Source organism: Limanda limanda, chromosome 22 (assembly GCF_963576545.1).
Source record: "Limanda limanda chromosome 22, fLimLim1.1, whole genome shotgun sequence".
Taxonomy (NCBI): domain Eukaryota; kingdom Metazoa; phylum Chordata; class Actinopteri; order Pleuronectiformes; family Pleuronectidae; genus Limanda; species Limanda limanda.
In genome coordinates, this window is record NC_083657.1 from 13,921,883 (window position 1) to 13,947,789 (window position 25,907).

The window sequence follows — 25,907 nt, forward strand, 5'->3', positions numbered from 1 at the left end:
GCTGCTGCTCATATTGAAACATGATCCACGTCCTCATTGGGTCCCTACTACTTCCTGGTGGAGTTCATGGACCCAGGTTGCTGATAGAGAGGCAGGCTTATCGGAATGTTCCCGCCCACTCCGCCCCTAACCCCGCCCCGCCAGTGCTTCCCGGTAGAGTGGACCACACACCCACACCCACTCAAGTGCTCCTCTGGATATCCACTCTTTTTCAGTGTCTGTCCCGCGTCGTTTACTTTCTTCTTGTTCTTTGACGCGACATCTTTCCGCCGGGGTCTGCCTCGCCACCACAGCCGGACTGGGAGCTGTGGGCCCACTGGTGAATCTGTTTCATTAGTGGGAAACCAGGAATTGGACTGGAAGTGAGCCGGTGACTCATCGACAGGACGCTCGAAGACACAGTCATGACGGGGACTCCGGGGCTTCTAGCGGCTTTCACGTTCTGCGCCATGTTGACGGTGTCCCGCTGTGATGCAGGTAAACAGTCCTTCACATTCCTGTCCCAGTCCCACCATGGAAGATGTGAGGGGGGACAGGGCGTGAGTCATCAAAGAATGACGCTTAATTGTCCCCAGCCGGTAGCTTTTGACACCCCGCTGGCTTTACTCGGTGTTTTCATTTCTTTTTAAAATCTTCAATTGTTTTTTTATATGTTGTTTGTCTGTTGTTATTTTATTTATTTACAATGTTTCCGTGGAAGAAACAATTTCTTTTTGTTGACGTTTTTTTGGCATGTTTACATTTTTTTGGGTGTGTTTCTTTGACAAAAAAAGTCCCAGCAAAGTAACTTTTCGCTTAAAATGTAACTTAAAATTTCGCACGTTTTTGTGTTGATGTTTCTTTGGGCTTCAGAAAAAGCAAAGTGGGAAACCTGACTTGGCGAAGTATAGGCAGAAGGCGAAGTAAGAACAAGAAAGTTAAAAAGTGAATTAGGAAGAAAAAATGACTGAAATAAAAAGCAAACCGTAAATAAAAGGGTATGATGAGGGGAAAAGTGTTACTGCAGAAAAAAGTAGTGCAGCAAAAAACATATTTCCCCTCATAATTTTGATTTGTAATGTAAGAACCAGAGCCTTTAATTAGAGCACCATCAAGTGTTATCGATCACGCCAGGGAAATTCACAGCAGTGAAAAGTTAGAATGAGGTAGAGAAGAGAACACTGGAAATGAAAAAAAAAGAGAATAAAATAGGCAAATAAAATTAAAACATTTTATAAAAATATAGAGAATATGTACGTTATACACATCTTTTCACTACCAACAGAAGTTTAATTTCTAGAGAGATGAAACTGGTTAAAATGTAGTGACACAGAAGGATTGCATGAGGATGTAAACTGTATTTGTGCATTATGTGTAAGGAGTTATGAAATTAACATAGATGAATTTATTGACTGTAATAAGCATATAACATGTTGCATTATAAATAGGGGTATGCTATATAACATAACTATATACAGATTCAAATATACACTGCTTAAAAAAATGATGGAGGGAACACTTAATGGTCTGAGTATAACACCAAATAAGTTAAACTTCACGGATATCAATCTGTGCATTTAGGAAGCACAAGTGACTGTATCAATTTCATCTGCTGGTGCAAATGAAAGTGACAACAGGTGCAAAGGAGGCAAAAGCAAAACAACCCCTTAAAAGGGAATGGTTTTCATGTGGTGGCCACGGATAGTTCCTCTCTCCTTCTCCTTCCTGACTGATTCGTCTCTAGTTTAGTGTTCTGCTCATGTCCTTGTCATCACTGGTAGCTTCAGACTGTACCTGCAGCCGACTCGGGTTGCACCGGTAGTCCGGCTCCTCCAGGCTGGCACATCCCTACGTGTTGTCGCAAGAAGGTTTGCTGTGTCTCCCGGCACAGTCTCAAGAGCTTGGAGGAGATACCAGGAGACTGGCCATTTCACAAGGACAGCTGGACAGGGCTGTAGAAGGCCATCAACCCAGCATCAGGACCGGTATCGGCTGTTTTGTGCGTGGAGGAACAGGAGGAGCACCAGTAGCCAGAAAGTCTCCATAATGACTTTCTGGCTACTGGTGTGCATGTTTATGACCAAACTGTCAGAAACAGACTCCATGGGGTGGCGTGAGAGCCCAACATCACAGCCCAGCACCTTACAGCTCGATTGGCATTCACCAGAGAACACCAGAATTGGCCTTTCCGCGACTGGTGCCCTGTTCTCTTCACAGATGAGAGCAAGTTGACACTGAGCACATGTGAAATAGTCTGGAGACGCCGCGGTGAACGTTATGCTGCCTGTAACATCATCCAGCATGACTGGTTTGGTGGTGGGTCAGTGATGGTCTTAATTAGGGCTGGGGCAACGTAATCAACGTCATAGATTATGCAAAGACTTTGACTTGTGCTGTTATGGTGGTGCGGAAGTTGGCTGCGCAGTGAAAGCGTGGACTCGTCTGCAGAACAAGCTGAAGTGATACAAATTGCCCAAAATCATCTGGGATAGGATAGATAATAAACAAATATCGTTAGATTAATGGGGGGGGGGGAATCGTTAGATTAGATTAAATCCAGTGATTGCTGGAATCACTGCAAGGCCATTATTGTGTGTGTTTTTTTTTTCAGGAAGGCATCCTTTGTTTTGAAACAGCAGAGGGTAATTTTGTACTTCCTTTTAATAATCTCCTCACACAGAATACCAGCTTCCTCCGCCAACAAACCTGTCATACGTGTGGCTCGACAACCTTGCTGTGAACATGTCCTGGTCCTGGGAAAAGCCCGAGTCCCTGCCAGACGACTGTAAGATCAAGTACGAAGTCAGGGTGCAGGCGACGCCACATCAAGAAATAACCAAGGTAAATCTCTTTCAAGTGGGAGGTCGCATGCAACAAAAAGTGATGAAAGTTATAAATAGATTGACTCACCCCTCTTCAGTTAATCAATCAAATTGTGTTTGTATACCCCATATTCACAAATCAGTGTGTCTCATAGGGCTTAACAAGGTGCAAAATCCTCTGCGCTTAACCCTCAATAAGAGTGAGGACAAAGTACCCAAACAAATGTGAAGACCTCAGAGAGAGCCACTCCCAGGATGGACAGAAGTGCAATAGATGCCGTACATCAACACACAGCACATCAATAAAATGACAGTGTTTACAACATTGATGAAAAAAGATGGTGTCTAACATATATAGAATCAGAGGAGCAGTAATGACAGTTGTAATGATAGAGGTTTTGTCAGTAATGATAGAATACGTGAGAAGGTTATTTAGTTTAAACTAGTTGTAATCATAATTCATGATCGTCTGCCACCAGCATCACAGTTTTAAGTATTGTTGTGGTACTGTTAAAATGTGATGATGTACAAAACGTACTGAAGACATTTTAATTAAAGAACATATTAATAACCAATAAAATAATAATATAACCCCATATAACTTAATATCAAATGTGTAACATGAACATTTCAAGAAGGAAGGCTTCATTTTGTACAAGAATCTTTTTTATTTTACAATGTAAACCTGCAGTAATAAGAACAATGCTAAAACAATACAACCACAGGTATACAAGTCCAATGTCAGGTGTGTCAACCCTGGTTTGTAATTTACTTAAAATAACTACGACTGAACAACCCAGAACAGTTAAATCAATAAATCAGCGATGAAACAGACGTTACAAAAACACCACAACAAATATTGATCAAAGAGATTACAACCCCCACTCCGACATCAAGGACCACGCCTTCTGGTTAGCATGTGTTCAGAAAAACAATACGGCTCGGTTGGGGTGTGTGAATGCAGCGATTACAATCGTCAGGGTAATCTGCCTTTTTTTCCTTTGCACATAGTTGGAGGGGGAATCAAGTTGCATCATGGGAAGCATGTTTTGAGTGGACTGTGATTAAGGACATGTTGCACTCTGGTGCTTCACACATAATGTACAGGGTGTGTTTTTGCGAGGGGAGTGTAAATCCCTTGAGTGCCACTTGTATAAGGTTTATTGAGCTTCTCCTTAATGTTGGAGGAGGAACTGTTTTGGAAAATCTTGGCCATGAGTTCAAAGTTTTCCAAGATTTGAGAATCGGCTTTTGAAAGTAGTAATAATAACTATGTATTTTAACAATTTGATACCATGTCTTATATAGTAGCACAGTTTATAACTACTAGAGCCTGACCGATTTATCAGTCGACCTGTGCAAATTGGCTAACATGAGCCTTTCAAAGACATGTCTGTATTTCAACAATGCAGAATATATATATAGGACAAACAATAAGCCCAATGTCGTAAGTGCTTGAAGGAAGACGATACGTTTCAGTCGACAATGAATGCTAACTGAAGTTATCTTAGAGCAGGTCTATACCTTACTCTTAAAATATTATATTTACAGAGGTGCAGGAGTCTTCAATGAGAAAACCCTTTTAACTGCTTGAAACTTTTAATAGAACCCGGCTCTTAGTTTGCGGTTGTCTGCCTCTGCCCGGTTGCTGTGAGAGAGAAAGGGAAAGAGGATGATAAGGCATGTGTCAGCCAACTGTCATCATCACTAAAGTCCAGGTTGTTTTTGTTTCTTTGTCTGTGAAGCGCCCTGAATCGCGGGAACGCGTGGAGCATTGTATCACAGAGGACACGGATTCTGATCATTGCACGTTCACTGTTCATGCAATGGTCAGCGAAAAATCCTGCAATTGGAGTCAGAGCACAGACGTGACTGAAACCGCTAGAAGAGAAGAGCCACGAGGTGAGTGCCAGAAAGTGGAAGGGATTTTGTATTTCGATGCTCTGTCCCATGCATTCATTGAGATGCATTAGAACCAGGCTTGAATCTTCTCCATGCCCCGTATTTATGTGACGCCTTTGTTTTTTTTTGTCCTGCACAGTCGAATTGGTGAAGGAATTCAAATGTCTCCTTGAACTAAAGGGATTGAACTGTTCATGGATCCCATTGACGTCTCAGAACCTGCAGTTAAGCTATAGGTGAGAACATGTATACAATATGTCAGTTCACTTAATTGTTATGATTGTCAACACTAAAACAATTACGGCCACAATGGTTGTATGTCGAAACACAGAGACAAACTTTAGCAATACAATAGAAAAAAGACACACACACATATCTATAAACATGTAGACACACCAAATAAAACTACAGCAGAATAAAGAAGTGAGAAAATAAACAAACAACAATAAAGTAATTAATTAAAAGAAAAAAATAATACAGTATTAAAGTTGATTGAAATTACAATGTCAGCTGAATTTTTAGAGGATTCAGGGGCTTTTAATGTGACAGGTTCTTGTGCTTTTTCAACCAATTTCGATCCACGTGATTATTAACCCTAGAAGACATTTTCTCATTGGCCGCTTACCCTCCAAGCTGAGAGAACCACACATGTGCCAGAGGGAAATCCACTTATTTCCACTCTCTAACAGTAACTCCTCTGAACCAACTTAATTGCCGTGTGAATCTAGTCTGCTCCAGGAGTTGGGAGGTTGCTTAGAGGGGATGGATTCCCTGAGGACACACAGACTAGGTGTGTAGGGAATATGTTCTGCCTATGATCTGTTTTATATTTCTCTATAAATAATATTTCTCTGCAACTTCAGGATATATATGAATAATCTTGGTATCTATGAGATGTCTGCAGATGTATGAGCATCAGTATTGATGTTACCAGGTCAGAATAAAGGGGGGGATAGAAAGCTGTTATCATAAATCAGCATTTTTCAACTCAAATGAAGTCGTATGGCTATCGCCTGAGATAAAAGAATTTAGCCGTTGAGTTTTAATGAAGCACAGACAGAGTTGATGTTGTCATAGGATTTGTTGGCGGCGGAAGATGTCGGAATGTAAGAGGCACAAACAAGTCTGGCACAAATGAGCTCCCCCTACCTGCCAGATGAGATGCATTCACACTGCAGCCCTCCATCCTTTCTCCTATGGGCTCTTACGGTCTGAAAGGTGGTGATGCCGAGTGATGCCTCAATAACAAAAAAACACATGAACACTGACACTGATAGCCTGATACTTCATTAACGTTGATCCCGCTCCGTGTGCATGACATTTTCATTTTTAATTCAAGGCGGGCAGTGTTGTAAATGAGACATATCTTAATACTTGAAAGCATCTAGTGATGACTGCAGGAATTGCGGCGTCCAAGGCCCCTCTACAAAATAGTGAGGACTGAGCCAGTAAAGATCCAAACCAAAGCAACTCTTTGTGGTTCAACTTTCATTTCTGCCGACCTCATTCATCACCTCTCTATTTTGTCACTTCAGGGCTTGTGTCTCAGGTACCAACAAAAAAGACAGTTTGAAAGCATGTGGTCAACCTTACAGCACTGGAACACGGAACGGTTGTTACTGGCATGTAGCACAAGGCTGGGAAGATGCCAGTATCTGCATTTATATTGAGTCCGAAATTGGATGGAGCTTCTTCAAACCTACAATTGGTTGGTTTTATCTCCAAAAGAAATTAATATCGATGTCATAACATGTGAGGAAAACAAATATAAAACATCTTCCGATCTCCCCAGGACCAGCTTCTCCAGTCTTGACGATCACAGAAGAAGAAAACAATCGCCTCAAGTTGACATGGTCATCTCCAGAGTTTAAAAACCTCTGTATTTGGATATACGAATTGTGCTACAAAGAATGCGATGAGCCAGAAGTAAGTTGCCACTGTTTTCTCCCTGTCTTAAATAATGAGGTTTTTTGAATTTGACATACATTGGCATATCTTTCTGGTGTAAATACCACAAATGGGAACATGTCTGAAGTACAAGTATTTTCTAAATCTACACGTGTCTGTTTAAAGCCAAACATTTAAATTCAGACAACTGCATCATATTCCATTAGGGCTACATACTGGAGGTTCAAACTGTCCTCCTGTGTGTGTGTGCGTGATTTTTTTCAGCAATGCTGGGAGCACACCCACGAGCTCTCTGACCAGAATGATACGCTCTTGCACCAGAGTGACATGCCCCACAAGCGAGACTGCCATTACGAGTTCAGGTCCAGATTGAAAACCAGCGGAAAAGATTGCCCGGAACTAGTCAGCGTCTGGAGTGAAATTGTAACTTATGGTAACTAATCAACTTTACTACACTGTTTTCAAAAGTTGTAAAACAAAAATTACTGCACATATAAGCCTTTTATTAGACATGGCCTGCAGGGGACCTTCGGAGAATTCACGCAGGGTGATCTCCTACTTTGTTCTCAGATCAGTTTGCAAACAGAGATGAACACTCTAATAAAATAATAATAATACATTTTATTCATACAGTACCTTTTATACATAAAATGCAGCTCAAAGTGCTTTGCAATCAAATCAAAGCCATGAAATAAGATGGATCAATAAGAACACGTAAGCAATAGAACAAAGAATTAGCAATTTTCTTTTAAAACATAAAACAAGCAAACGGTTTAATAAGGAGAAGTTAAAAAAAAGGAGAATAAAAACAATGGTAAGATAGATAAAATTTATTAAAACAAGATCATAAAGCTATCAACAGAAGTAGCTTGTCGGATGTGTAGCGAGAGTTGGTTACCAAAATTAGTAACTGTAGAATCGACTATGCAGCACTAATCACTGTGATCCAATCAGATTTTTCTGTCATTGGTCTTAATTTAATAAAGTAATAGTAGTACATTAATAATTTAAAGACATACGCAAGTGACGGTGGTGAACCTCCTGTTCACTTCCAATTGATGCGAGTGAGTGGGTGAATAAAACATTTGCTTCCTGTGGCGAGGAACATAAACTGTGGTGAGTTCATCTTGGGTAAACCTTGACCCGCTGTATTCCCTTAGCAATCGTCCGGATTTGGCAGTTGATTTGCAGGAATTTTGCTTCTGGATGGGTTGGCTGAAGGGTTGGAGGCCGTGGGCATTTGGGGCTTTAGTTAAATTGCTGACTTGAGGAATGCGTTGTAAAATTGTCCTTAAAAGCTGACACGTGTCTGTCGCTCTCCACAGGTACGAACAAGACTCCTGACCGGACGCTGCCCCTGGTGGCCATCATTATCCCCATCATTCTGTTCGTCTGCATCCTTCTGGCCTGCTACTGCTTCAGGAAGTAGGTTTGAGAAACAGAACTGAAGACATTATATTGTAGCGAATGTAGATGGCAAGGTGAAACTTGCGGTGTCCATATTGCTTTATGCTGAAGCTTGCGACCTGTTTTGAAGAGACGGTCGTGCTGCACATGCTCTCATGAAACGGAACTTGAGATCTGCGACAATGATTCAATTTAGTTTTATTTGTATAGTGCCAAAGCAGAAAAAATAAGAGTGCAAAATTATAGATACAAAAATGTAAATCTGCCTCGACTAATTGGGAGGAGAGGAGAGAGAGACCTGGAACGGTTGGGTAATCATATTTAAACTCTGTCTTTCTGGTTGTTAATGAGAAAAGTGTTGCCCCTGCTCCCAAGAAGAAGAAGAAATTCTCTTTCTTCATGCGCATTCCTTCGGGTTCTATGTTTCCAATACCAATGGCTTTATCAAAAAGGAACAGTCATGAGATTATTGCAACACCTGAGCTTTGTGCCAAAGGAGGTTCGTTGCTAGACGACAAACAGAGCTTGTATATGTGACTAAGCTATGTCAATAAAATTCCCTTGAACATGAAGAAACATGACTGAAACCTAAAAGAGAAGCGACTGTTACTCGCAACCCAATTTAACTTTGTTGAAATTCTGCCAAAAGCTGTGCAGCCTCCAGCCTTTCCACGGAAGTAACCGCGTCACAAAAGCCTTGATGGGTGTGTTTAGTGTGTGAACGGAAGGTAGTGTTCAAAATATCTGCCAAACCAAACACCTCAGATACTGTAGGTGTGTAGAGCCAGAAGTGATGAGTAGAGGCAGAGAAATGTGTATCATGCACTGTCATGCAAGTTTTTTTTTTCACATCAATATCAAAATCATGTTTGCACACGTTGATGAGAACAGAGAAACTCTCCGTCCTCAACAGACATGTGTATGATTTTTGTGTGCGTGCGTGTGTGCGTGCGCATGAGAGGGAGTCAGGGGACGCTGAATCAATCTCCCGCAGCTGCATTAAAGAAAGATTTCACCGATTTTATAAAAAAATAAAATTGTATATTTTGGTGGTGAAAATATTTTGTGCTGGTTGCTTTAACTCGCTAGTGTGATTTTCTTTTCCCCCCGTGTGTTCTGTAGGCACAGCCACATTATTTGCCCCAACATACCCGATCCCTCTGCAATATTCAAAGAAATGTGGAACGGAAACAAAGAGCATAACAAAGCAGAACATAAGGTATTTATTTCTATATTGTCGAGGCACTCATTCAAATCTGTGTGCTCTACTCACCTGTTTGCTCTGCCTCCACAATCACTCATTACACTGTTGTGTTTTTCAGACATTAGAAAATGTGTACACGCCCATGCCAGAGGCCGTCGAATCCTGCAAAGTCACCCTCATAAACCAAAGTGGCGCACTGCAGCCAAACTCCTAACAGGCCCCCCCACCCCGTCATTCCTCGGGTGGTGAGCTGTCGGGGGAGAAATTGAAAACACTGCACGCCCACCTGCGACCGGCACCCATTGGACGATAGTAACTGTCAGTCACACTGTGTCCACGCCCGTGCTTGACCGTCTATTCGACTCTAAATGGGACGATAATTTATAAAACGAGCTTTGTGCTGCATTGAAGAAGACTTGTAGTTATGGATTGAGACCTACAGTTGTTTTGTCCCAGACCTCTATGGGAACTGAAGTCTTTTTGCAAGCAGAACAGTGGAGTCGCCCCTTTGTTGGTCATTGCACAGTATACAGGTGTTTGGACTGGGTAAATTCATCGCTGACGTGTGAAGTAACTTAACACCAGACTTAAAAGCTTCTTTTTTTTTACAGACCTCTGATTGAAGCGTAGATTCTGTAACTGCTCTATTACAAATGAGCTCTGCTGTACCTGTTCTGTACTGACCTGAGCACAGTGCTGTACCACCCTGACCCGCTAGAGGGCGGCAAATACAAGGATCTCAGCTGCTATTACGGTAGTCATAGTAAGGAGTGGTGATGAAGACGACTCAATCGTTCAGGGGTTCTTTTTGTATGTTTTAGGGCATTGAGCCTTTTTATTGATAGAGCAGAGTGTGGGCATGAAAGCGAGAGAGCGCGGGAAATGCATGTGTGGCTGAACACCTGCAACTCAAGCCTCCTCGTTCGTCAAAAGACCAATAAGCTATGGACACCCGAGGAACACAATGAGAGAGCTTGTCAAACCTGGTGAGGCCAGAGGAGGAAGACGAGGATTCAGACCGAGTGTGTGCGTGGATTGGAGGACTGCAATTGGGCCAGTGGGAGCTACTGAACATTAACTGGGCACTTTCCGGCCAGGAAGAGGAGCTGCTGTATCCCCGGGGACCCGCTGTTCGGATGCCTGCCACCACGGCAGCTCGACAACAGGCAGCAAGCAATATCCTCAAAGCAATGGACTGTGATGTAAAAGCCGCCTAGTGAGGCAGTAATGTCTCAATGTGTCTCAGCATGAACACAAACACTGTTTTACATAGAACTGATCAGGACCGTGCCCTTGTGTTTGTGCTGAAATTCTTAAGAACAGACTGTCTTAATGTGAAATGTAATATGTGTGGCTACAGTGGAGATGTCAACACGACTAATCCCTGTCAGTCTCTCAAAAGGAAGTACACTATGTTGTCAGTCAGGAAACAAACAAACTTGCGTGATCTTTGCCCGCAGATGCTGATGTTTCCACAAAGAGTCCACATGACTTGCACATTCGGGGACAATCATAACAACTTTCTTACATATGTCGATGTGATTTGTCGTTTAAAAATATTACTTGTGGTGTTACCGGTCGTTTTTTCCACCTTTGTACACAACTTTCAACATTGTTTTCGGGCAAGAGAATTGTGAGTGAATTCAACTTGATTACAACCTGCCTGTCAGTTCTGATAATGTTGTGTAATTATTTTGTCTGCTACACACCCAAAGTGCCACATCACCATTAGCTTCCTTTATTAATACCTTTCTAACACGTACACATTACATGTGATATTCAAATCACATTGTATAATATTGTGAAACCATACTTATGTACATAGATATATACCTTTAATATTCATATTGCGAATGGGATTAATTTTGATAGCACTTGTATAGTCTTGATGACCACTCAACACACTATACAATATAGTTTTGTCCTTGAAACACACAACCATGTGTGCAGCAGATTGTTTAACACACATCACCCACACACCGCCAGCACAGACACAACACCGAGGGATCCAACCAGTGACCTCTTCGTTACGGGGTGTCCCACTGTACCTCCTGAGCCGCAGCTGCCCACATATAATGTTTACTGTATGCTGTACCTGCCCATATATGTGTATTAGTGTATAGGACTATATATGTGTGTGTGCATGTTTCCAGCATTAACCTGTTGACCTCATGACGGCTTAGCCGAGTCCAACTGAGGCAAGGCGTCATTTCTGACCTCCTGGTTACAGATAAATGAGATAATGGTAAAATGTGAATTGTGGGTATAGGTTAGGCATGAATTTGTCATGATTAAGGTTACAGAGAGAAGATTTAGATAAAGCTCTCCACAATGAATGATAGTCAATACAAAGTCCTCATAAGGACAGCTGCGCAAACTTATTCCCATTTTAATTTGTGTGTTAGTCCGCATTATGACCACCTAATAATAAACCACAAAGTCTCAGGAGCAACATATAGTGTCGCACAATGTGTAAATAGTCTTTCAGATGTATCCACAATATAACACGGAAATCTGGCTTTTAAAATGAGGAAATGTCGGCATGTTGAAACAATTGTATAACAGGATGTTTTGCCACTTATGGTATTTGTGCACGTAGTCATTCTAGCTTAGAATTTAAATATATAAAAAATAAATCAATATGAAGAGAAATACATTTTTATCATGTTTTTTTTTATTATTATCATTAAAGCCTTCAGAGCTGTGCATTATCTTAATCTTCTTAACCTATCTTCTTATACAGTCTTTTTCTGATCTCATGTTGTCTCATCTGATCTTATCCATAGCGTGAGACTTGTTGGTGTGTGTGCCAGTGTGAATTCATGTAAAACCATTGCTCACAGCTCTTGCAACGTGTGTCCTGATGCGCAGTGAGAAACGGGAAGTTCTCCGCCCAGCACCAGCCTCCAAACCCTGCCCACATAAAGGTCGGAGCCAGACTCAACCGGACTCTTGAGTTCCGCTGTTGTTTCTCTACAAGGCGAATGTGACGGTCTCGGCTCGTCCTGGCGCCGCGAGCGGAAACTCAACCATCGAGGGACGGGGTGAAAAGAGAGAAGATGACTGGGACGACTGGGAGTTTGTCCCTGTTGCTTTTAGCTCGCCTCTTCCTGACGGTGGAGTCGCAGACGGGTAAATCCAAAACACACTCCGTTTTCGATGCCTCTATGAGTCAGGATCAGCCGGTATCCCGATTTAACTATTTATAAAACTTTACAATCCTTTTTCCTTTCGACCCGAGCCTCAGTGTGACGGGTAAACATCAGCTTTCCGAACCTCATATTCGGTCTCACCGAGATTGCGATGAATCCAGATTTGCCCATAGACACAGGAACCCGGTTCACTTGTTAGAATAATATATATTTACCTTTATATATAATATCCAGGTTATAATGGGCCGTGTTCGCACCGTTCACTTAAACTCACCAAACCCAGAGTTGCCCTCAGCAGTGTATGGAGGACCAAAAGTGCCAGAATTTAAAAAATTTAATTAATTAATAAATACCAGATAATTTAGTAAATGCTAAAAGATGCATATTTAAAAAACCAAACACATACAGTTGTGATGAAAGAGGTTATATATGATTTTTTTTGGGTGATATTATATAGATAACATATCTCTACATTTTTTATATTCGTGTATTACTCAGTTATTTATTGATTTATTTTTATTTTGGAAGTCCTTGATCGTAGCCTCCTGAAAGTACAACAAGCTTAAAGGTACAGTGTGTAAGGTATAGGTGCGTGCGTGTCTGCCACTGTGTAGTACTGGTATTTATTTGAGTACAAGGGACTTCTTTCATACAAGGCAATGATCATATTTTTGGCCATATTCAAATCAAACCCTATATGTAAAAACATTGGGCTGCAGTAGCAGCTCCTCTGCAGAACATGATGAAGCTACATATTGTGCATTGTATATAGGAATTGATATTAATTTGAATATTGTGCATTGAATAGAAAAAAGTTTTTTTTTGTGGAAGATATCAGGCTGGTAGATCTCGGCCTACGTTTGGGTTTAAAAAGTGATCTTGGGCTCAAGAAGGTTGGTGACCATTTACAGCTGACAAAAAGCTTACACTCTTATTATACCATTTTTAAATCGGATAGATTCCTATTTTTATTTGGGTCCGCACTAAATCGCACCTGCTCATTTCCACAAACCCCCTTACAGTATCTGAAACTTCTCAGATTTGGGAGTAATTCTCTGAGGAATCAACACAATGTTTAAAAAACGTCCTATTTTCTGGATCCGCCCCCTGATCCAGATCCACGAGCCAAAATTGAATTAGCTCTTTCTTGAGCCCTAACATATCCTTGCCCCAAGTTTTATGGTGATCCGTCTAGTAGTTGTTGTGTAATCCTTCTACAAACAAACAGACAAACACTGATGAAAACATTTGGCCGAGGAAATCAGGATACTAATATGCATGTGAACACCCATCGTTGACACATTTATGTCGATTTTGGTCGAGATAGTGATGATCTTGAGTGCTAGCTGTCTGATCTTAATATATTTAAAGCCATGAATGTCCCACACCAAAAAAAACATCAAAAATTGTTTACCTCCAGGGGCATATGTAGGAATTCTTCTATGGTGATGGAAAGAATGTTTAGTGCGAATTTACTACAAAATGCAATTGTGCATTCACAGAAAATGATCGAAACCCTGCCGAAACCCTATGTTATGAGATTTCTGTCTTTTTCTCCTTCTTCACTTGAGGCCAAGTGTTACCACCACAGAATCTGTCCCTGCTCTGGATTGAAGACTTCAAACCTGAGTTGACCTGGACACACCCACAGGCCTCAGGGACGAACTGCACCTATGATGTGCGTTTAAAAACAGACAATAGTGATGATCCGGAGGTGAGTTTCCCTGTGTCTCTCCATTTTGTAAATTTTCATTAGAGTTTTTATGAACACAACTCATTTGAATCTAAATGAACTGACATATCAGATGGGCAATGATATTGGCCAATACAAGCCTTACACCCAAATATCGGTATCAGTGCTTATGTTTGCCAATATGAAGTGCCATTGAAGTGGTGTTTGTGTGTGTGTTTTTTTAAGAATGTCGCTTCTCCTCCCTGGACCTCTTCTGTCCCGGTCGAAGAATTTCTGAGTCTGTCCATTAAAACTGTCTGTGGTGGAGAACGCAGCAAGTTAACTGTCGTTTCTTATCCAGGTTTGCTCCCTTCCCTGCCCTGCCCTGCCCTGAATTTCAATGCTTTTGGGTATACAAAGAAATAGGCCAAAGCTTCTGAACAATATTTTGACGTGGATTCATGTGTGTTTGCTCCGCCCAGAGATGGTGAGGAATTTGAAGGGCTACTGGTACTCTGAAGAAAACGCTAGCGTCTTCTGGGAGCCAGCCGTTCCCAGGACAAATGTTGTTTTTTTCTATCGGTATGTATCATTTGTCAAGGCCCACGCCAAATATGGTGATCGAGTGTTATATATACATGGCGGACTGGTAAGTTTTGTTTCTGTGTCTATGCAGGCTGCACAACGTCCAGCCTCTCAGGACATAGTGTCATAGTGTCGTAGTTTTCCTGACAGAAAAGGAGTATTGCTATCATTCATAAAACTAACCAGCTTCAGGCCGTTGAGTCAGATATAAGAGTGGTTCTCATCAAACCTTTGGCAAGAAAATGAGGTACACGTCCCAAAAATGTTGAGCTATTTAATTAAATGTATCGAACAGTGTATGTGTGTGGTATCCTCTCGGCCAGGTCTGACTTGTAAAATAGAAGCAAAACTGGGCAGATTTAAAAGTAAATTTCTCTTATTAATTCACTTTTTGGGGATTTCAGGATTAGTGTGCAAAATGAAGGCTAATCCCTGTTTGTTCTCTCTTGTTCCAAGATTGATATACCAGGATGGTAGTAGGTCTATGAATGACCCCCGCCCGCCCCTGCAAGAGTGCTCTTCGTACAGTTTCACAAGAGGCGTCAGGACTGGCTGTGAGCTGCAGGTCAACCTGAGGCAGCGCATTGATATCTTGTTCAATGGGACGGAGAACAAGAAGCTTTTCAGGAACACCTTCAAGGTGATGCCACGATTTAATTTTTCTGGTAAGTTGACCAGTGCTAATTTGGTAACAGGAGTTGTGCGGAGGAAGGAATCGTGTTGCAATATGTTACACTTCCTCACTCAATCCAAGAAGTTGTTCTTTGTTCTTTCTTGGAAATGTATTAGGAGTAAGTTTCTGTGAGAATTTGTCTGTATGTGTGTGAGTCTTTGTGTGTGTATATATATGTATTTATGGTTATTGTTGTTGTGTCATGCCCCTCTCTGCACAGTGAAACTGCCTCCCCTTGAGTGGACAGTAAAAAAGACTGGGAATAAATTCAACATCAACTGGACTACTCCTCGCACCACGGATTATTTTGAAAAGTTCGTGCTTAATTACACTGCGTGTGAGACATTAACGGTAAGAGATGCCAGATTAAGTCCATTTATTTTATGTAAGAACTCAATAGTTGCCATTAATAATAATAATAATAACATGTAATAATTTCAATCTTAGAAGCAACTGGATGCCTAATTAAATACTTAATATTGATAATAAAATTCCATTGAAGTTCAATCATTTTAATAATTAACTTTGCAACTCATCTATGTCGTAATCTTCCTTGCCTTTGTTGTGATAGCGCTATGTTTCTTGGTGCATTACCACTAAGATAAGATAAGATGTTCTTTTATTAGTCCCACAATGTGGAAATTTGCAATATTATAGCCGTAACATGCAATACCTAAGTGTAAAGAGATAAACACAATATAGACAAAAATATAAATGGAATACAAACTATTACAATCAGTGTAAAAAAAGTGTGTGTTGTAGAGTTTTAATGTGAACTATGTAGACATAGTAAACATTATGTTATTTTTATGACATAATGGTAATTGGTATGTGAGTGATTAACCAGGATAACAATTATGTCCTCATTTTCCCACAGTCTAAAGTGATAGCAAAAGGAGAAACATCAACTGAGCTGACCGTGAACCCTCACTGTCGGTACCGCATGACGATGCAAGCTTTGTACGAAGAAAACCTCAGCACACCGTGGAGTGAGGAGAAGTATTTTGGTAAGGTCTTCATCTCTCTGCTTGAAATTAGAAAAGGCACTGTGTACAACTTTCCAAATGCCAAACAAGACTGCATGCCTGTCTATCTCTTATAACAGAAGAATAGAAGGAACGACCAAGTAGTATATATATATACTAACTAATAGATGTCATCACCATTAAAATGGCTTTGATCTTATTTCTTAGGAAAACTATTAAACTGTTGTGATATGCTATATCTAGCAATGTTAAAGATTCACACCAGCATTCACTGGGCACTGTTTTGTGCAAGTCAATACATCATCCTGCAGACAAGCAAACAAACTAGAATGCTACTCAGAAGAGCGCATAACTCTGCCAAGGCCCCTTATAGGACCACTACATCTGGAGATCTGTCTATTTTGGTTGTTCTTTTTCATCAAAATCCATTAATTATTCCCTGGGAAACAATAAACATGTCATAAATAATAAAGAAAGAAAATAAAAAGAAATTCCTGGCACCTCGGTCTGGATCCGGGACAAAATATACTGAGGTCCACGTCCCAACGTCCCACTAAGTTTCCTGGAAATCCATTCAGTATTTCTTGCATTAATCCTGCTGAGCTATCGAGCCGTTTAAAGCCACTGTGTGTAGGATTTGAAAGTGCTGCTGCCATCTACAGGCGGTTTTAGGAAGGATTCTGTGACAAAGATTCCTTCTGCCTTTGTGTTGTAAAGTCCTTGGGTTTGAATTGTTACTTGAAACTTTAAGCACTGTTGCTATTTAAGTCACCCTCAGCTGATAGTAACATTGTGGATGTGTCTGCTTGCAGATGCAGAGGCCGATCCTAAGGCGTTGCTGTATGCAGTCGTCCTCATCCCACTGATGTTTGCTGGCCTGACAGCCCTGACCTTTGTGTGTTGCAGGAAGCACATATGGTCTGTATACATTTTCCTCCGATACTATTGTTTCTGGTCTCTTTTTTTATTGGTTTTGACTGTGATTTTTGAACTCTTACCCTACAGGAAAAAGAATCACATCTGCACTAAAGTACCTCAACCTCGGGACTTCATCACAGATATTTCTGACAACAACAATAAGGTGAGGTTTGCTCCCTGATTGTCCCGTCTCCTGGGATTATTAAAGGGACAGAAGGGTGTTTTGGGAAGTATGCTCATTTGCCCTGACAGGGGGGGGGGGGGGTTGACCTTAAGCTAGGTATTAAAATCCCAAGTGTGAAACCGTACCTCATCTGTGTTGGTGCCTTCGGACGTAGTCAGGCTGTTCTGCCATGTTGCCGGGTCTTTTTGCTAAGCTAAGCTAACAGGTTGCTAGCAGTCACCTTAATACACAGTTTTGTGTTTGTCTCAGTGGCGTATCTATGATTTTTTTCTTAAAACCATAAAGGGGCCACAATTTAAACAAAGGGGCCAATTATATGTCCAACATCCGTGCACAAGTCATGATTCATTAAGTTAGTCATCCCTTGTTCTCTGTAAGCTTTATAGCTTTGATTCCTTTTTAGGAGTTTTCATTTCTCAAATGAAGTTCTCCTGGTCTCTACAATGATGGGCTTTTTAAAAGCCACGCTGAGTTTTGTTTCCTTTGAAACCCCAAAGTTTCTCCTTCTTTTCTTCTCAGAGCACTGCTGGCAATCTGCACTTCCCAGCAGAGGAAGAGAACTGCAGAATCTCACTGTTGTTAGAGCCGGAAATCGACTAACGAAAAAAGACAAGTGAAAGTCTCCTGAGCTCCTGTTGAACCAGCTCAAGAGGAAAATGGTAGACTGCGCTGTCGAAGAGGACACGTCTGCTGGTCAGGGCGTCGAACAAGCTTTTTTATTGGCACGTCGATGAGGTGTGTCAAAGAAACTGTGGCCGAAACAATGAAGTGGTGCTGCTAGAATCCTACTTCACCAAGCGTACTCAGTCAACGAGATTCAAGATGTGCTAATAGAAACGGTGCTTTCCAATTGTCTAGACATTTTCCAAAGTTATTTTTATGCACAGTAGCCGTTCCCTTTTCAGTTTTAGTACATTTGACCCACACAGTCATGCAGCAGCCCCAGCAGCAGCAGCAGCTAGAGTTTATCAGATCTGTAGAGTCTAAACAACCAGTCGTTCTGCAGCGACACATTTGCATCCAATAAATTCACTTTCCCCCCATTGTTTTAGCATTTATAAGTTGTTGTTAGAGAATGTTGCCATCAAAAGTAGCTGTTACCTGAATGTGTAACCGATAAGCGCTGGTGCTTGACTGTTTGAGATCGTTTCCACTGTTAATGTATTTATTTGTTTAGACTGAAACATAAAGAGCTAATAAATCACAAAGCTTGACTCAGCAATGTGCTAAAGAGCTGCTTTTCCTTAATCATTTGTCATCCCATCGTGTCTTTTCTTCTTCCTCCCGCGTTCTGTCACTTGTGTCCTTTTCCTCACGGCTGAGTCTCTTTGCACCAGGTCCACAACACAGACTTACAATGAAGAAACACACGTTTACACACGCCTGAGCAGATAAGCTCAGTTTTTTTGACAAAGCCAAAAATGATCAAAGTTTCTAAAGTTAAAGATCGTTGCTAGATAAACCGGGCTGGTTGACAATCTGGACCTGCAATACGACAGGAAGTTCACTCTAATGGCTGAATTGAGTTTCACAATTTTCAAAGGTTTTGCAATGTCCACTTCTGCAAAAGACAACAGTGAGGAGTCCAATCTTCAAGTGTTATTATACTGTGTCGTCTAACGATTGGAGAATACATTTCTGACTTGTGCTTTCAGTAGACACAGTGTGACGCTGGAAGGAAAAATACTTTTACTGTGAAGTTCACTTCTTCTCAATGAAACCTACAGAGAACAAGTTATACCTAAGTAGTGTTACTGTTCTATAGTAACACTACTCTCCGATCCCTTTCTCTTCTGCTTTGTGGTTACAATGCAATTTCACTCAAGGGTGTTACATTCATTATTGCATCACATTGCACACATCATGTCACAATAATGATAAGCTATCTTGGTGTCAAAACCATGTGTGCAACAAATAATTAATATTTAACATTAAAAACAAATTAAAAACAACCAATTAGCCCATGAGTAAAATAAATAATAAAAATCGAACTATACAATGCCTGTTAGATTCAAAATTAGAGCCACAGGTACATGTTGGCTGAATCACATTAGATACAGTGGACTGATTACACATGATCACAAGACTGGTTTGCTTTAAGCAGCGTCTCAAGTTTCTATTTTAAGATAGATAATATTGTTTCTTAAATACACATGTAAAACTATTCCAATAGTTGGTGGCTCTGAATGAGAAGAATTCTTTCAGTTCAATTGAATTAGCTCCAAAATATTAAAAACAAGTTGATGTATTTTTAAAGTCACTTTTTTTTCAACCCGATTTCCAGCAATACTTGTGAGCTTTGTCATATTTATTTCCCTTGTAAAAAAATAGTCATTCGATTTCAGGTCAAATCTAAATATTCAATTTAACCCTTTACAGATATTGGGATTTGGATTTAACATTGATATACATTTGAGATTTTGATTTTGATTTGATATCTAGATTAAATGTTATATTTTTAACATTCAGGTTTCAATTTAATGTTTCGATTACACATCTCAGGTGTATTTTGTTCAAAAGAAGTAAAAGTTCACATATACATTTTTGTCAATTGTGACATCAGACACAGAGGAAGTTGTTGGCCACACATATACTGCCACATCGTGTCCACAGAGCTGGCAGTGTCTCCGTGTGGGGGGGAGGAGGGAGTCGTTTCTTGAATCTGATGCAATCTGTGTGTAACCGGTGCACCAGTGTTATTCCAGACATCCAGCAGCATGATGGAGCTCCACTGACCCACATGGGAGACACATGTGACCATGAGTCCAGGACAGGATTGGGGAGGAAATAAAATCAATATGTGTATCTATAGCAATAGGCTCTATACCAACTACACTGTCTGCGCTGCAACATAACACACAAGGTCTAAGGTCTTTATAATGGAGACCTCACACACACCATGCACTGCTAATCCCGTTCGATGCAAATACAGCTGACATCTCAGTGTAAATCATTTATTATAGAACATGTTTTGATCTTAAATCCATCCACTCACCATCACGTGCAGAGACATATATATATATCAAATATTTTTGTGAATACAAAGACCGACACAAACCGTAGGACCGCTGTGAGTTAAGTTACTTCTCTCAAAACTAAATTTCCGCTAGTGCACCTTCAAAATAAAAGCCTATGTTAAGTAGCCCGAGCACAGCGCCCTCTGAAGTCACAAAGGCTTTTATTTTTTCACCGCTGCATTTGCACTTCCGGTCAAACTTCATCCTACTTGACAGATTTCTCGCCTCAACTGCGCCATCTAGCGGTGAAACCCGGGAATTGCCAAAATGTCGGCTCAGACTGGTCCTGATGCTGCAGGGATGCAGAGAAGCGACGTAGGAGGGAGGCAGCGATAAAAATGATGCCGTATATGAAGGATCTGGCGCAGTCTCTGTGGCGCAATGGAATAGCGCGCTGGACTTCTAATCCAGAGGCTCCGGGTTCGAGTCCCGGCAGAGATGGGTCACTATGGTAACACATGGTGTGTTTTTTATCAGCTGGACGCAGATGATGATGCTCTGGTCGCAATTGATGATTTTCTGTTAATCCTCGATAATACGTGTGAGCTGCAGTGAACAGAGAGAAGCTCAGCCCTGCTTCACTCTCACTGGCCTCATGTTGAATAGACATTTCTTCTTTTTTATTTATTTCACACATTTTGTCCACTGTTGGATTTTACACCCTTCGTATCTCTTGCATTTGAATTTATCCGGGGACTGGAATGGTTTTGGTGCATGATGAAATGGTTGGGTTTCAGAGGAAGTAGCTCTACACAAACAAGTGTTTTGAGATGTGCCTTTAAAACATCAATTCCACTGAGAGAGAAAAGGTCCATCTGTCAAAAGACCAAAGCTCCACAGCGATGAAAACCCAATGATTCACCTTGGACTTCCTCTGATTTAATCATATGTTTGTGTTCATTCAAAAATACAAAAAAGACAAAACAGTGGCTAACTTACATTCAATGAATTGTTTTAATATATAAGAGAAATGTATTGGAAGGTTTATAAAGAAATGCACTTGAATATTAAAAAAGAAATGCACTGAAATATTTTAACAGCAATTATTGAAATAAATAAAAAATATCATTGTTATTATAATTCTAAAGAAATGCACTGAAAAATGCAAAGAGATATACACTGAATACATCGATATATAGAAATATGCATTAAAAAGAAATACGCTGCAAAATACAAAAATATACATTGATATACCTAAAAGAAAATACACTGAAATATTGAATATGAAATGTGCTGAAGTATGAAAAAAACGAATATTCAAATATACAATGAAATATATGAAACTATAATAATATAATATGATATATCCATATAGACAAATTGAACCAAAGAAATGTAGAAAAATTAATTAAAATGAACTGAAATACAGAAATGCACTGAAAAAATAATTTCAAGATCAACTTACTGGCTGTACTATAACTTATAATATCGATCTATCTATTACTCCTAATGTTTTCTTTTATGAATTTGCAGACCCTCCCCATGCTTTCTATCAGACAGTACAGGTGTAGTCCACAGACTCTTTAAATTAAAAGGTGAATTCAGATTGAAATGTGTGCGTTTGTGTGTGCGTGTGTGTGTGTGTGTGTGTTTGTGTGCGCCTGTGTGTGTGCAGGTATTTTGGGATCCTTGCTCCAGTTGTGCTGGGTGGGGGAGCTGAGCACTTGCAGGGGTTGCTGCGGATCAACGCCACTTGGGGGCGCTCCAGCATTGGTGTTGTGGCACGGGGCTGACTGTGGATGGAGACCCGCGGATCCTTGATACAGTTACAGTATCACAGGGAAGATTTCATCATGGTGACATCACTGCTCTTTTCCATGAAATACTCAACATTAATAATTAGGGACTTATAGGAATTACATTTATTCCCGTAATTCCCATCTCCTCTGATATTTTAATGATAATCCTTATTTTTCCAGTACATTATATGTATTTGTCATTACTGCAGAGTCTCATGTGTAGTTTCATTATATGTGTCTGCTCCTTCTGCTGTAGATGTATTTGTTATTATTTGTTATATTCAACAGATTGAGGTGTGGAGCTGAGTTAAGGAACCAGGCTCATCTGGAACGACTCAATTACCTCATCATGACCCAAAACACTCCACTACAACACTGTCTAAGGGATAAGGTCTCTCTGAGTATGTTCAGTTTATTTATTTATTTCATCATGTTTCTCTTTTTAGTATGTGTGTGTGTGTGTGTGTGTGTGTGTGTGTGTGTGTGTGTGGGGGGGGGGGGGGGGGGTGAAGAAGTAGTAGTTGTGGAAGAAGAAGGGGCAGTGATGTGGTGCTGCTGACGTGAGATAGGGAGAGCGAGAGAGAGAGAGAGAGAGAGAAAGAGAGAGAGGGAGATAGAGAGAGAGAAAGGGAGAGAGAGAGAGAGAGAGAGAGAGAAAGAGAGATACAGAGACAGAGAGAGACAAACAGAAAAACAGAAAAACAGGAAAACAGAGAAACAGAGAAACAGAGAAACATAGAAACATAGAAACATAGAGACAGAGACAGACAGAAAGAGAGACAGACAAAGAGAGAGACACAGCGAGATAGAGAGAAAGAGAGAGAAACCGACAGAGAGAGAGAGAGAGAGAGAGAGAGAGAGAGAGAGAGATACAGAGAGAGACGTAGTGAGAGACACAGAGAGAGAGAGATAGAGAGAGAGAGGGAGCGACATAGGAAGGGTGAGAGAGAGAGAGAGGAATGCGCCTCTAATGAGAATATGGCGTCAAGTCAGAGACATTGCTGCAAACACCGGAAGTTGAGCGAAAAAGTCTATAGTTTAAATCAGATTATTATCTAAATTGTTTCTCGGGCTGTGTTGTTATTTCAAAGGGACATTTCTCCATTGATAACACAAATAACGGTAAAGTTACACTATGGGCACATTTGAATATGGATTATCATAAATCATAATCATTAACATGACAACAATAATGATATCACCTGTGATCCAGGGGATAGGGTGGCCAGTGTTGTTTCATTAGTGATATTTTCTAAATTATGATTTGTATATTTTGAGGGTTTAGTGTAATTTCTTTGTATGTAAATGTTTCTTTAAATAAAGGGAAAACTATAGCTCCTAAAGTCTGGTCTAAATTCACCTTAAAAATCTATTCACTTTTAATGTTGTTCTTGCCTCAACGGCTAAATCAATCATTTGATCATGTTTTATTTGATTAGACACTGTCCTCATCGTTATGTTTTTTTGTTCACCCTTTATTTTCCCTCTTTGAGAAGGGTGATAAATAAATACATTTTTGGTTTTATTATTTGAATATTAGCATTATTATTATTTCGCAGTTATTCAAATACCGCACAACAACACAATGCAAATGTAGTACCATACAGGTCATGTTGTGATTTATTTTAATGCCATGCGCAATGAAAAGTGACTAAATGATCACCACCTTAGTAGGGTTAGGAACCTCATTTCCGTGACCATTCTCTGGCTAATATGTTTTGACAACTGATTTGACCTCTTTGCAACTTATTCAAATATTTAGCCCCCATGTCCCTTGCAAAAATGTTGGCATTTTTCACTAAAGGGCCGAATCAAAAATGGCAGCCGGCACCATCTTGTAAAAGTAACTTCTTTACCAGAGCACCTTGAATAATGTATGAATACACTTTTTGTGGTAAATTGACCATAAGGATTGTGATTCTGACATCATTTTGCCATTTAGACATCATCTTGACCCTGAAATCCAAGATGGACACCATCTGGTAGGGCGAAAATGTAATTTTTGATACCTACACAAATTAACTTTTTAACCAGAGCACCTAGAATAATGTCTGAGGACACTTTTTGTGGTAAATTGACCATAAAGATTGTGATTCTGACATCATTTTGACATTAAGACATCCTGTTGACCCCAAAATCCAGGATGGCCACCATCCGGGAGAGCAAAAATGTAAAGTTTTATACACAGGTCAGCCCCGAGGTCTCCAGGACAAAGAAGTCAAATCAGTCGTCAAAACATATTAGCCAGAGAATGGTCACGGAATTGAGGTTCCTGACCCTACTACCTCCTCTGATCTTCCCAGTGTTACTCTTCTCACTTTATTCTGAAGGCCATAGACAGGAAGTTGAAGGTGTCGTCATCGGTGCGAGCTCGGAGGCTGTGTGGAGTGGAGCAGGAGAAGAGGGAGAGCGGAGAGCGGAGAAGAGAGAGAGAGAGCGAGAGAGAGAGGAGAGAGAACAGGGAGAGAAGCAGCGGTGAGATGGTGTAGAAGCGGAGGATTATCACTCTTCCTCTCCGGTGCTGTGCCCGTCCTCCCGTCCGGCCCGTCCCCGGGTTGGATGCTGCCCTCACGGGGCCGCGAGCCACGATCGGACCCGGCGGAACCATGCACAGGCTGCTGCTCCTGAGTTTGCTGCTCACTTCTCAAACTGGTAAGACTGCGTGCGTGCGTGAGCGTGTGCGTGTGATCACATATCATTGCTTGGAGAAGAGACGTGCGTGTGCGTGTGCGTGCGAGGAAAAGGGACAAAGACAGGATTCCTCAGTGGTCCCCTAGCGTCCCGGTGGGTCACCTCAGGCGTGCGTGCGTGTGTGTGGGAGCGTGCACGAGAAAGACAGGGCGTGCGTGTGTATACGTGTGTGTATCAGTATGTGCGTGTGTGTGTGTGTGCGTGTGCCGCAGCAATGGATCACCACTTCTTTTTTTTATGATCACTGTCGCGTAAAAAAAAAGAAAAAGAGAAAGAAATGCAGGCGGACGCTCGTGCACGTGCGCGCTCCCCTCGAAGGGGGGACTCGTGCACGCGCGCGTCCCCCACCGGCCCAAACGACCTTTTTACACATGAGACAAACCCCCCCCCCCCTCCACCTCCAGCCCACCCTCCACCTCCACCTCCCGTTACATCGAGGCGCTGAGGACGTGACGGGAATGACAGTGACGGACAGTGCACGCTGCTCCACGTGCACCAGCAGCACCGTGCACGCGGATGGCTCGTCAGTCAGTCAGTGAGAGCACACGCGCACGCGCACGAGCACACGCCCGTCCCACCTGAGCGACCTGACACACACAGCATCACTTGAACCCACTCTTGCTTCTTTCAGCTGCACAAAGAGGCGTGTGCAGCATCATGCCCCCCCCTCCTCCCCCCCACTCTCCCCCCTCCTCCCCCCCTCTGTACCTGTGGGCTCCCAGGTACATTGTTGGCTTATGGTAATCGCAGCTGAGGCTGAGTTGCTAGGAGACAGGAGGCTGCAGGAGGAGGAGGATGGTTGTAATTTCTCGAAGCTACCTGTTTGATCGATTCACATCTGTGTGTGTGTGTGTGTGTGTGGTGTCGCCAAAGCAAACCTCCCCCTTTCCCCCCCCTGCCATTGTCTACCTTGGCTGACCGGGAGCGTGCACGGCCCCTCGACCACTTCATCATAGGTAGGGAGGGAGGAGGGAGGAGGAGTAGGAGAGGGGGGGGGGCATGTTAGGCAAAGGTATAGAAGGGGATGATGTCACCGTTGTCTGCCAGGCTTTGTGTCGCTCAGGCCCG

General features: G+C 41.5%; 3 protein-coding genes and 1 non-coding gene across 5 annotated transcripts in view; all 4 read left to right on the forward strand.

Moving 5' to 3' along the window:
- The first annotated feature begins 166 nt into the window (after nucleotides 1-166).
- Nucleotides 167-10,901, forward strand: LOC132996064 (interleukin-13 receptor subunit alpha-1-like). The gene is made up of 10 exons (XM_061066373.1): nucleotides 167-477; nucleotides 2,660-2,820; nucleotides 4,547-4,703; nucleotides 4,843-4,939; nucleotides 6,239-6,411; nucleotides 6,496-6,629; nucleotides 6,876-7,044; nucleotides 7,937-8,036; nucleotides 9,141-9,237; nucleotides 9,341-10,901. The coding sequence occupies exons 1-10, from the start codon at nucleotides 405-407 to the stop codon at nucleotides 9,434-9,436; spliced, it is 1,257 nt and encodes a 418-aa protein (XP_060922356.1). The 5' UTR covers nucleotides 167-404; the 3' UTR covers nucleotides 9,437-10,901.
- Nucleotides 10,902-12,188: 1,287 nt separating this feature from the next.
- On the forward strand, nucleotides 12,189-18,643 carry LOC132995995 (uncharacterized). 2 transcript variants are annotated; one of them, XM_061066278.1, is made up of 10 exons: nucleotides 12,189-12,354; nucleotides 13,946-14,088; nucleotides 14,293-14,407; nucleotides 14,529-14,628; nucleotides 15,088-15,296; nucleotides 15,525-15,655; nucleotides 16,182-16,311; nucleotides 17,103-17,208; nucleotides 17,296-17,371; nucleotides 17,912-18,643. In XM_061066278.1, the coding sequence occupies exons 1-10, from the start codon at nucleotides 12,282-12,284 to the stop codon at nucleotides 17,990-17,992; spliced, it is 1,164 nt and encodes a 387-aa protein (XP_060922261.1). In that variant the 5' UTR covers nucleotides 12,189-12,281; the 3' UTR covers nucleotides 17,993-18,643. The 2 variants fall into 2 exon arrangements, with proteins under 2 accessions (XP_060922261.1, XP_060922262.1); XM_061066279.1 differs by lacking the exons at nucleotides 12,189-12,354; nucleotides 14,293-14,407 and having other exon boundaries at nucleotides 14,029-14,088.
- Nucleotides 18,644-20,776: 2,133 nt separating this feature from the next.
- trnar-ucu (transfer RNA arginine (anticodon UCU)) lies at nucleotides 20,777-20,850 on the forward strand. Its single transcript has one exon. It is a non-coding gene; the product is annotated as a tRNA-Arg (tRNA).
- A 3,727-nt stretch (nucleotides 20,851-24,577) lies between these two features.
- kirrel1a (kirre like nephrin family adhesion molecule 1a) overlaps nucleotides 24,578-25,907 on the forward strand; it is a 32,217-nt gene continuing 30,887 nt past the window's right edge. Inside the window, exon 1 of the mRNA XM_061066116.1 lies at nucleotides 24,578-24,800. Within this exon, the coding sequence (XP_060922099.1) occupies nucleotides 24,755-24,800 (46 nt within the window). The 5' untranslated portion in view covers nucleotides 24,578-24,754. The remainder of the gene's footprint in view (nucleotides 24,801-25,907) is intronic.

Excerpts from the sequence above, each read along its gene's own strand:
- LOC132996064 (XM_061066373.1), top strand. The coding sequence starts at position 405 with ATGACGGGGACTCCGGGGCTTCTAGCGGCTTTCACGTTCTGCGCCATG. Across the intron at positions 2,821-4,546 it reads CACATCAAGAAATAACCAAG|CGCCCTGAATCGCGGGAACG; the intron begins GTAAATCTCTTT and ends TTGTCTGTGAAG. Across the intron at positions 6,630-6,875 it reads AAGAATGCGATGAGCCAGAA|CAATGCTGGGAGCACACCCA; the intron begins GTAAGTTGCCAC and ends GATTTTTTTCAG.
- LOC132995995 (XM_061066278.1), top strand. The coding sequence starts at position 12,282 with ATGACTGGGACGACTGGGAGTTTGTCCCTGTTGCTTTTAGCTCGCCTC. Across the intron at positions 12,355-13,945 it reads GACGGTGGAGTCGCAGACGG|GCCAAGTGTTACCACCACAG; the intron begins GTAAATCCAAAA and ends TCTTCACTTGAG. Across the intron at positions 16,312-17,102 it reads GAGTGAGGAGAAGTATTTTG|ATGCAGAGGCCGATCCTAAG; the intron begins GTAAGGTCTTCA and ends GTCTGCTTGCAG.